A 12,457-nucleotide genomic window follows, 5' to 3' on the forward strand; every position below is an offset into this window, starting at 1 on the left:
TCAATTTTACTACTGAAATGCATGAAAAATTTTCTAATGAAAATTATAGGATGCATAATCCCTCAGGGAAAGAGTTGACAAGGTCAAAAATTCCATATCAATGGTGGCATGAGGGAATCTAAAGGAGACCATATTCATACACAAAATATGTTTTATTGAATTACATGATGGAAATATGTAAATACCAGCATTTAAAATGTGGGAGTAAACCAGGTAATTGTGCAAATTAGTCATGTTACTTTCCTCTTTCTGTGAAGCCACTTCCATCATATGGAACAAGGTAATGATACACGAATTTCAGAATTTCTTCTTCTGGGATTTTCAGAGGATCCAGAACTACAGCCCATCATATTTGGGCTTTTCCTCTCTATGTACCTCATCACTGCTTTTGGAAACCTGCTCATCATCTTGGCCATCACTTCAGACTCCCACCTGCACACCCCCATGTACTTCTTCCTCTCCAACTTGTCCTTTGTAGACATCTGTTTCACTTCCACCACCATCCCAAAGATGCTGTGGAACATCCAGACCCAGAGCAAAGTGATCACCTATGAAGGCTGCATCACACAGATTTATTTTCTCATCCTCTTTGCAGTGTTGGACATTTTTCTCCTGACTGTGATGGCCTATGACCGCTTTGTGGCCATCTGCCATCCCCTGCACTACACAGTCATCATGAACCCAAGACTTTGTGGATGGCTGGTGTTGATGTCCTGGATCATAAATATTCTTAATTCCTCATTACAAAGCTTAATGATGCTGCAACTGTCCTTCTGCACAAACATTGAAATTCCCCACTTTTTCTGTGAACTCAATCATATGGTCCAACTTGCCTGTTCTGACACCTTTCTTAATAACATAGTGATGTATTTTGCAGCTGTCCTGCTGGGTGGTGGTCCCTTTGTTGGTATCCTTTACTCTTATTCTAAGATAGTCTCCTCTATACGCAGAATCGCATCAGCTCAGGGGAAATATAAAGCATTTTCCACCTGTGCATCTCACCTCACCGTTGTCTCCTTATTTTATTGTACGATGCTTGGAGTGTACCTTAGCTCTGCAGCTACCCACAATGCACACTCAAGTGCAACAGCCTCGGTGATGTACACAGTCATCACACCCATGCTGAACCCCTTCATCTACAGCCTGAGGAATAAAGACATGAAGAGGGCTCTGAAAGTATTCTTTGTGAGAGGAACTGTGTAAGAGCTAGTTGTCATAAAACTGAAAAAGCACTTGAGATTGCAGAGGTCAAAGCCTCAGAGTCAGAAAATGTGACTATTTGATCAGATGATGAAATTAGAACTTGCTCTTTTTAAATAAATACATTTCTGGAATTTGCATTTATTTGACTAACTTTTCTATTCAATTAGTGTAAATCACTTTATTAAGCTTCCTTTTCTCTCTGACATTCATCTGCTTTCTCTTTGTTTTATTCCCATTTTCACAAATTTACTTCATCAATGTATCAGGAATGTTGGGAAATTCCCACTGACTAAATGAGACAACATAGATTTTTTTTTTTTAGAATAACTTTTCACATATGACATACCTGCTCAGTCACTCAATCATGTCTGACACTATGCAACCCTATGGACTATAGTCCACCAGGCTCCTCTGTCCATGGAATTTTTCTGGCAAGGATACTGCTGTGGGTTGCCATTTCCTCCTCCAGGGATCAAACTTGTGTCTCTTTCATCTGCATTGGCAGGCACATTCTTTACCCCTAGTGCAACCTGGGAAGCCCCATAAATGACATTTGTCTTACCAGATATTTTTCTTCTGTTTCTCTAAAAGAAGTGTCATGAGTTGTAGTCTTCCTACCAAAAAACACATGTTTGATCATGAAGACAATTTATATAATTTTATAACAGAGGAAAACCTGAGACACTATTTTCACCTTTATATCCAATATTCTCATGTACATCACTATCTTACCTGCCTTTTCTCGCCATTGAGACTGTAACATACTATTGTGATTTGTGACAAGTCATTGATTTTTATTCTCCTCATTTGGATCCTGTTCTTGGCATCCATATTTCCCACAATAGCCACTGTCAACATGATTATCAGATACATGTCTGCAAAAGGAGTCCCCACTGAAAGACACATTTTAATAAACAGATTGACCTAATATGGCTTTAGAGTCACAGATGAACATCAATATTTCAGCTCAGTTGCTCAGTTGTGTCCGACTCTTTGCAACCCCATGGACTGCAGCATACCAGGCTTCCCTGTCCATCACCAACTCTCAGAGTTTGCTCAAACTCATGTCCATCCAACCATCTTATTCTCTGTCGTCCCCTTCTCCTCCTGCCTTCAATCTTTCCCAGCATCAGGGTCTTTTTCAATGTGTCAGCTCTTCGCATCAGATGGCCAAAGTATTAAAGTTACAGCTTCAGCATCAGTCCTTCCAATGAATATTCAGGACTGACTTGTTTTAGGATTAACTGGTTTGATCTCCTTGCAGTCCAAGGGACCTTCAACACAATGAAACAAAATTGTGATTCATACATTGTATTACTTTGAAAAATACTCATTTTCCATGCTGTATATCTACCCATTGGAGAATGGAGGATTGGTGTCCATGTGTTAAGGGGAGGTTTATATGTATTAGTGAAAGATTGATTAACATTTTTTTCTTTTTTTATTCAATTATCTTCCTGTTTCTGCTTGAAAACTTTCAGTGCTACCTGTAATATGATTAATGTCATTGATTTAATGAAACTGTATCTCCACTGCATTTTGTCATAACCCAAGAAGGATGGTGAATGATCACTTTCATCCTCCATAACTCTGTTATACTCATGATTCTATTCACATTTTATCATCAAAGAATGACTCAACAGACATCTTGAATTGCTGTTCAGTCATGTGAATCAGAATTACCAGTCTTTTTTCCTACATAGACATACCTGTCCTTTCAACCTCTTCTGGTTACTGAGAAATGAACCGCAGTGAGAGATTTCAATTACAGTTATCTGAAATGAACTGAAATGACAGAGTAACCATGAAAGCTATCCTGAAATATAAGAACAAATGAGGGCAGTTCAGGATTAGGAACACGTGTATACCTGTGGCAGATTCATGTTGATGTATGGCAAAACCAATACAATATTGTAAAGTACCAAAAAAAAAAATCCTTTACAAAAAAACAACAACAACAAAAATAAAAGAACAAATGACAAGAATAATCAGGAGCAATTATAACTGTCCTCATTCTGTTCACTCTGATTATTGTATTAGTTAGATATTGCTGCATAACAAGCCATCCTAAAGCTAATGCTGTAATATACTGTCTTTGTTACCAGATGAGATTATAAGGTAGAGTTGTTCTGAGCTCTGCTGATCTCCTAATGGGTGTAAACTCAGCTGTGAGTCTCTACATTGCTTTTCTTAGGTTTATCCATGATACGATGTGTGAGATGATACCTTTTTCACTTGACCCAATGTGATCAGTTTGTTTCTCTGGTTGTATCTTGAATTTTACCAAGAGAGTACCAAGAGTGAATTGCTTTAATTTACTTCTATTTCTATACCCATATATGACACTTTTCTTTTCACCTGGGTAATGAGATATCTCCCATAACTGCTCAGTGTGCATCAGTTATCTGTGCCCTAAATCCTACTCTGATCCACGCACCTTTAGACTTCAAAGTGATGTACTGGAAAATGATTGCATACCATAAACTGCATATTTTGAAATGATAAATAAAATGATCTGTACCAAATTTACAATGCATACTGTATATTTCCATTGCACATAATTCATGACAGTGCACAATAACTTGAAAGGCTTTTAAAAGTGTTTAAATATGTTAATCTCCCTGAGCCTAAATCATTATCTATGTAGGTAATGTGAGATAATAAACATAGCTTCAGAGGAAGATTTCAAGAAATTAATGATGTAAGTGGATGTATTTTTGTGGAATCCTAAGAAAATGTTCAAATGTAAACTTGTGTTTATTTATTTATATAAATTTATCTTTCAAATGAGCATGAGCATACCTATGTATGTACACACAGAAATGCATTTGTGGTTCTATGTTTTATACAGAAAGAAAGCTTGAGAGAAAGTTGGAGAGGATACACTACTGGGCATATATACTGAGAAAACCATAATTCAAAAAGATAATTCAAAGCACATGGACCCCAATGTTCACTGCAGCACTATTTACAATAGCCATGATATGATATGGAAGCAACCTAGATGTCCATCAACAGATGAGTGGATAAAGAAGATGTAGTACATATATACAATGGAATATTACTCAACCATAAAAAGGAATGAAATTGAATCAGTTGTAGTGATATGGATGAACCTAGAGCTTACCATACAGAGTGAAGTAAGCCAGAAAAACAAATATCATATATTAATGCATACATACAGAATCTAGAAAACTGGTGCTGATGAACCATTTGCAGGGGAAGAACAGAGATTTAAATGTAGAGAGTAGACCTGTGAACACAAAGGAGAAAGAAGAGGGGGAACAAACCGAGAGACTGGCATTGACATATATATACCACCATGACTAAAATAGATAGCTGGCAGGAAGCTGTTGTATAACACAGGGAGCTCAGCTCAGGGTGCTCTGTGATGACCTGAGATAGGGGGTGGGATGGGAAGGAGACTCAAGAGGATAGGAATATATGCATACATATAGCTGATTCACTTTGTTGTACAGCAAAAATTGACATAACATTGTAAAGCAATTATATTCCAATAAAAATTTTTAAAACATTATGAGCAAAAAAAAAAAAAAAGAAGAAGAAGAAGAAGACTGTAAAAAGTTAAGCATAGATTTAAAGTGAACCATAGAGGGACTGGTCCAAGATGGTGATACAGGAAGATGCTGAATTAACTCCTCCCATGGATATGCTGAATCTACAGCTACACATGGATCAAGTCCCTCTGAAAAAGACCTGAAAACTAGCTGAAATGTTCCCTTGTATCAGATGAGAAAAGACTACACTGAGGCAGGTAGGAGAGACTGAGATGATCTCTTGCCAAAACCCCCAACCCTGATGCAGCAACCCAAATTCAGAAGGGGTTTTACAAATCTGGAGCCTCTTCTTGAGGATTAAAATGTTCATAGCCTATATTAAGACCTGCTCTTAATATTAAGGCCCCAACTCTTAAGACCTGTATGTGGGAGATGAGCCATCAAAATACCTATCTTTGAAAACCATCAGGATTTATGTCTATGAGATGCGAAGAGACGTTGCAAATAGAGACACTGCTTTTAAAAGACTCACACATAGACTCAATCACCACATAAACTCAAGGCTCACTGCTGAAGCAAAAGTTTGAAAAGTACCTAGACTATATGTGAGGGACTGTTGCTGTTTATTTAGTCGTTAAGTTGTGTTCAGCTCTTCACGATCCCATGGACTATAGCCCACTAGTTCCTCTGTCCATGGAATTTCCCAAGCAAGAATATTGGAGTGGGTTGCCATTTCCTGCTCCAGGGGATCTTCCCCACCCAGGGATCAAACCCACGTCTAGTGCATTGGCATACAGATTCTTTACCACTGAGCCACCTGGGGCATATTGAGTTGCTAATCTAACTACACCCACCAAAAGGCCAGAAGCCTGTTGAAATTCTCTCTTGGCATGGATGCATTGGTGGGAGCCATCTCACACTGTCATTCTGCATCACTGAAGTCGGCAGATATAATTCCTTGGCTCATCCTTTGTCAAGCTCCACACTACCATTATCTCCTAGAGGGGAGATTTGCACATGTCTGGTCCTCTATGATTTTTTTTTTCTTTAAATGCAGCATCCCAGTTTCTCTGGCAGCACTCCAGAGAACATTCTTTGTGTCCCTGGCTCTAGAGGCCAGGGTACTTGCATTCCAAGGTCTGACTGGATTGCAAAATCAAAAAGACAGTTCTTGACAGCCTACCACCTCCAGGACATTGCACAGGTAGCAGACTGAATCACACTCCAGCCTTTCTGGAATAGAGGCCCCCGCTTTCTTGTCCAGGAGCTTTGGCCTGAGGGGCAGGCTTCTGTTCTTGTGTGCTCCTAGAGGTCTGTGGCTATGATCTCAGGGAACAGAGATGAGCCTGGTGGATAAGTCTTTGTTCTCTGCCTCTGCTCTGTTTCAACTTGATAGTGAGCTTATACCCCTGTCTGGCCTCCTGATTTTTGCAGCTGCTTCCTGGGACAACCTTACATCCCAGGAAGACAGTGGAGCTTGTACTCTCAAGAACTGCAGGACTATAACCAAGGGAGGAAGAGTTCTTAAACTGCTACCACTTTCAGGACACAGGAAATAACAGACCTAGATACTCGATCTTTCTGTGACATAAGCTTACAACATTATCATCAATTGTAGCTGCAGTCTTAAAGACAGGCTTCTCATTTAACACATACCTACAGGCTTCCTTGGTGGTTCAGTGGTAAAGAATCCACCTGCCAATGCAACATGGGTTCAATCCCTGGTCCAGGAAGATACCCTGGAGAAGGAAATGGCAGCCCACTCCAGTATTCTTGCCTGGGAAATCCCATGGACAGAAGAGCCTGGCAGATTACAGTCCAGGGGGGTTGCAAGAGTCAGACACAACTTAACGACTTTATAATACAAGGACATGGTCTGACTATAAGCCTTTCCAGTTACCTTGAAAGATGAATATTATCTTCATGCTCTCTCTCTACCATGCCCCAGACTCCCAGTATGCCTTGGAGTGGAATTCTCACATGTGTCTGGTGCCCCAGTTTTTACATCCAATGGTCTGGATTTTGTAGCTACTTCACAAGGAATCATCCTCAATTGCCTGGCTCTGGAGGCTGGAGGTGGGGAGGCTTGTATGTAGTGCCCAAAGTTCACTAACAAAAGAACTCAGTTCCTTCCCCTGTTAAAAAGGAGAACAGAAACTTTCTGGAGGTTCGGAGTCTGTGTCCCCATCACAAATCAAAGCTTTGAAGACACAAGACACCCAATCCAGACAGGTTCCTCAGTTTTTGACTTGGGAGAAAATTCTAATTGACAGCTGAGATAAGATGCTAAGAGATTTAGAGATATGAAAGAGGGGCAATTTAATGGAGAAAGAGTAAAAAGAAGAAAAAAAACTGGATTCAATTGACTTCTACACTGGCCTCTTGTGACCAGAAAATCATTAGGAAAAATTTCCTTTCTTCCAGAAGAGCTTTCCACAGGGCAATTATGTACTTAGAGGTTGAAATAACAGACAGAAGTGTGCTTAATAAGCAGATACAGGGAGCTCTAAATATCCCACTTCTGAAGTCTCCTCAGTGTTTGCAAACCTTACCTAGAAGGGCCTTTATTTTGTTTTGTTTGATTTGAGTCCTAATCCTGGCTGGGGGGCTGTAGAATCACTCTTTCCTGCTGCTAGTCTGGGGACAGAACCTTAGTCTCCATCATTAACCGTCCAGGGAGGGGTTCAGACTCCTCCTCGGAGACCTTCCCCTCAGTTCCCATCCAGGTGAGTCCAACAACCCAGATGATGGTGCATGAGATGGTCAGAGAGAATGGAAGCCAATTCAACTCAGCCCAGAGGCAAGAGACTGCTGCTCTTGTTCCTTTGTTTGATTAATTAATGTGTTTATTTCTGTGATTACATATTTCACAATGCAAGAGTGCTATTTACACCTTTGACCATCTTTCACATTCTTTATCATTAAATTGCTGTTATGTCAGTGCTAGAAAAATATGTTGAGATTGTTAGTTTAAAACTGTGCTTCTAGTCAGGGGATTAGATTTGTCCCTGGGGGACACATTGAACAATGTCCAAGGACATTTTAGCTGTCACACTGGAGAGGGGTGAGTGGAGACCATGGCTGCTGTAAACATCTTTCAATGCACAGGACAGAGCACACAATAGAGAATGATTTGGCCCAGAATATTCACAGCACTTGAGGTTGAGAAAGCCTGAGTTAAAAAAAACAACATTTATTGCAATATTTATAGTTGTCTTGAGAGTCCCTTGGACTGCAAGGAGATCCAACCAGTCCATCCTAAAGGAGATCAGTCCTGGGTGTTCATTGGAAGCACTGATGTTGAAGCTGAAACTCCAATACTTTGGCCACCTGATGCAAAGAGCTGACTCATTTGAAAAGACCATGATGCTGGGAAAGATTGAGGGCAAGAGGAGAAGGGGATGACAGAGGATGAGATGGTTGGATGGCATCACCGACTCGATGGACATGGGTTTGGGTAGACTCCAGGAGTTGGTGATGGACAGGGAGTCCTTGTGTGCTGTGGTTCATGGGGTCGCAAAGAGTCGGACACGACTGAGTGACTAAACTGAACTTATAGTTGTCTTCAGGTTTCTTTCCAATCTTATAACATTTTATGTTTCTAACAGCAAAATTAGAGAACTGCTTTTGCTGCCAGTTTAAAAGATCTAATCACAATCAATGTGATAGTTCTTTTAGGGTTCTCCTGACTCCACCAGGCTGATGGGTATGAAAGACACTTCTTTGTTTCTTAAGCTATAGCTCAGATTCATCACACTGTACATATTTGATCACCATTTTGATCTGCCTATTATTATGTTGTTGTCGTTGTTTCGTGGCAAAGTCATGTCCAACTCTTTTGGGATCCCATGGACAGGAGCCCTCCAGGCTTCTCTGTCCATAGGATTTCCCAGGCAAGAACACTAGAGTGGGTTTCCATTTCCTGCTCCAGGGGATCTTCCCAACCCAAGAATCAAACTCCCAACTCCTGCATTGGCCTATGTAATAATTACCTATTTTTCTACAGTTTTTAGCATTTCAAAAAATTTCTACTGATCATAGCTTTTCAACTGACTTTTGCAGGATATTTTCGGCCATAAAAAGTTTTATTTTATTGAAATATATCTATATTCTTAGTTTTGAATTCCTTTTTTATTGGATGGTTTTGCCCCCTGCAAATTGAATATGTTGTTTTCTAGATGTTCATCTAAAATGTATTGGTTACCCCTACACAGAGCGTGGATGCAATACATTTCTTTTGTATGAAGTATGAGGGAACATAACTGTCATAGTGAGGACAGGACTTATAGAACATGCCCCAGGGCAGCCTCTGCATGTTGGATGAAGTCCAGAATCATGATTAGAATGTGCCCACTGAGATTCTCAAAAAAGGGATGAAATATTACAGAACGGGAACAGTAAAAGAAAGATACCACATGAGAAAATGGAGAAAAGGGCAAATCTCATCCATTATTGGGCCATACAAAAACTGTATGGTCAAGGACTTCCCTAGTGGTCCAGTGGTTAAGAATTCACCTTCCAATGCAGGGGGTGTAGGCTCAATCCCTGGTACCAGAGCTATGACTCCACATGCCTGATGGCCAAAAAACTAAAATATAAAAAAACAGAAGCAATATTGTAACAAATTCAGTAATGACTTTAAAAATGATTCACATCAAAACAATCTTAAAAAAAAAATAACTAATTGGTCGAATAATTATGGAATACGCACAAGAAAAGTAAATCTACTGCATCATACTAACAATGTCCAACTTTTGTTATACTGTATGCATTTTCACTGGGGAAATGTTGGTTTATCCCTTTGTTCATTTTTTTTGGTGGATGTACCATATATAAGGTGCTTGACACCATTAAAGAAAATCACTACTTCTGTCTTTTAGACAAGTTTTTTTTGTTTTTGTTTTTGTTTGGTTCTCTTATTATTTTCTCTGGGTAGCAAGGGAATGTAATCAGGGTTGGCATGCTGCCAGAACCGAGGGAGATTATTCTTCCTCACAATGTCTCTGGGACTGGCTGAGCTTATTAGATCTTTTCCTCCTGACCCACTTTATTTTTTTTCTCTCTTTCTGTTAATTGAACAGATTCTTTTTTGCTTAAAAAAAAATCAACCAAAAATGGCCCTATCAGTATGGAGTCCCAAGTTTTTATGTCCATGGGAAGTTGAAGAATTGGAATATCTGAGGACTATTTCTGCATTTTACAGTGGAGAGATCACTGATTGGGCCAGTTTGGGTTTTATGCATTCCTAGTACAAAGCTCAACATTCAGAAAACTAAGACCATGGCATCTGGTCCTATCACTTCATGGGAAATAGATTGGGAAACAGTGGAAATAGTGTCAGACTTTATTTTGGGGGACTCCAAAATCACTGCAGATGGTGACTGCAGCCATGAAATTAAAAGACGCTTACTCCTTGGAAAGAAAGTTATGACCAACCTAGATAGCATATTGAAAGGCAGAGATATTACTTTGCCAACTAAGGTCCGTCTAGTCAAGGTTATGGTTTTTCCAGTGGTCATGTATGGATGTGAGAGTTGGACTATGAAGAAAGCTGAGTGCCGAAGAACTGATGCTTTTGAACTGTGGTGTTGGAGAAGACTCTTGAGAGTCCCTTGGACTGCAAGGAGATCCAACCAGTCCATCCTAAAGGAGATCAGTACTGGGTGTTCATTGAAAGAACTGATGCTGAAGCTGAAACTCCAGTACTTTGGCCACCTCATGCAAAGAGTTGACTCATTGGAAAAGACCCTGATGCTGGGAGGGATTGGGGGCAGGAGGAGAAGGGGACGACAGAGGATGAGATGGCTGGATGGCATCACCAACTCAATGGACATGAGTTTGAGTGAACTCTGGGAGATGGTGATGGACAGGGAGGCCTGGCGTGCTGTGATTCATGGGGTCACAAAGAGTTGGACACGACTGAGCGACTGAACTGAACTGACTGCAATTAGGAAAGGAAATCAACACTGAATATACACTGGAAGGACTATTGCTGAAGCTGAAGCTCCAATACTTTAGCTACTTGAAGACCTGAAAACCCAACTCATTGGAAAAGACCCTGATGTCAGGAAAAATTAAAGGCAAAAGGCGCAGAGGGCACCAGAGGATAAGATGGCTAGATAACCGACTCAATGGATATGAAATTGAGCAAACTCTAGGAGATAGTGAACCACAGGGAGCCTGGCGTGCTGCAGTCCATGGAGTTGCAAAGAGTCAGACAGGACTTAGCAACTGAAAATCAATAACAACAAAGTGTAATCAGAAAGGCGGTGGCTGAGAAAGACATGGAAATACTACAGTGCTGGAGGCCATTGTGTGTGTGAGAGAGAGATACTTGTGGAGTGTGACCAGTCTTCAGAACACGAATACAAGGACTCATACATTCCAAGACGATTTTTACAGTCCTGGCACCAGAACTCAAACAGAGGAGGTACTAAGGAGGGGAGCTGTTTTTTTTTTTTTTTTTTTTAAATACTGACTGATTGATTGATTGACTGATTGACTTGGCTGTGCAGAATCTTCGTTGCAGCCTGAGATCTTTAATTGCAGAATGTGAACTCTTAGTCTTCTCATGTGGGATCTAGTTCCCTGAGAAGGGATCAAACCCCGGCACCCTGTATTGTAAGCAAGAGTCTTAGCCACTGGATCACCAGAAGAGTCCCCTGGGGACCCTTTAGCAACAAGATGAACAAGTTGTAGTATGGAACAGGAAATACCTGTGCCCTGGGGTTTCAGCAGTGGCAGAGAGACCACCTCCCTCCTTAACATGTGTGACACCACCTCTCCCCAGTCTTTCAGGTCCATTCACTTGCAACACTGCTTCTCTGTATTTGAATTGAGCACAGGAAACAAGCACCTTCTTTAGGGCCTTTGCCTTGGCTGTTCCTTCTGCTGGGCACACATGTCCCCACATAGACCCAATCTCTCCTTTGTGCCTGTCGTTAGTTTCATCACAGAATCTGTCACCATAGGATGATATATAATTTTACTGTCTGTTTAAATAGTCATTCTCTGTTTTTATGTCCTGATTCATTTTTTCAATTTATTTTTAATTGGAGGATAATAATTACTTTATGATGTTGTGCTGGTTTCTGCTATACAATAATGTGAATCAGCCAGAAGTATACATGTATCACCTCCCTCTTGAGCCTCCCTCTCACCCCACCCTGTCCCACCCATCTAGGTCATCACCAAGCACAAGGCAGGACTCCCTATGTTACGTAGCAGCTTCTCACTAGCTATCGATTCTACACATAATATATAGATGTCAATGTTATTTTCTCAATTCGTCCCCTCTGCTTCCCCTGATGTGTTCACAAGTCCATTCTCTACATCTGCATCTCTATTCCTACACCTCAGATAGGTTCATCTGTATCATTTTTCTAGATTCCATATATATGTATTAATGTGCAATATTTATTTTTCTCCTTCTAACTTACTTCACTCTGTATAACAGGCTGTAGATTTGTCCACCACCCTTCAGTTGACTCAAATTAGTTCCTTTTTATGGCTGAATGATATTCCATTGTGTATATATACCACACCTTCTTTATCCATTCATCTATCCATCTAGGACATCTAGGTTGCTTCCATGTCTTAGCTACTGTAGTACTGCTGCCCATAAACTTTGGGGTACATGTGTTGTTTTGATTTATAGCTTTCTCAGATTATATACTCAGTTGTGGGATTGAGGAATCATATGGTAGTTTTATTTCCAGTTTTTTTTAAGGCATCTC

The 12,457-nt window shown here is 40.3% G+C and overlaps 1 protein-coding gene across 1 annotated transcript; it reads left to right on the forward strand.

Annotated features, from left to right (window-relative positions):
* The first annotated feature begins 270 nt into the window (after positions 1-270).
* On the forward strand, positions 271-1,203 carry LOC113896468 (olfactory receptor 7A17-like). Its single transcript, XM_027548640.1, has one exon. It carries the CDS (start codon positions 271-273, stop codon positions 1,201-1,203), a length of 933 nt encoding a protein of 310 aa, XP_027404441.1.
* The last annotated feature ends 11,254 nt before the right edge of the window (positions 1,204-12,457 follow it).

This window comes from Bos indicus x Bos taurus, chromosome 7 (genome assembly GCF_003369695.1).
Source record: "Bos indicus x Bos taurus breed Angus x Brahman F1 hybrid chromosome 7, Bos_hybrid_MaternalHap_v2.0, whole genome shotgun sequence".
Taxonomy (NCBI): Eukaryota; Metazoa; Chordata; class Mammalia; order Artiodactyla; family Bovidae; genus Bos; species Bos indicus x Bos taurus.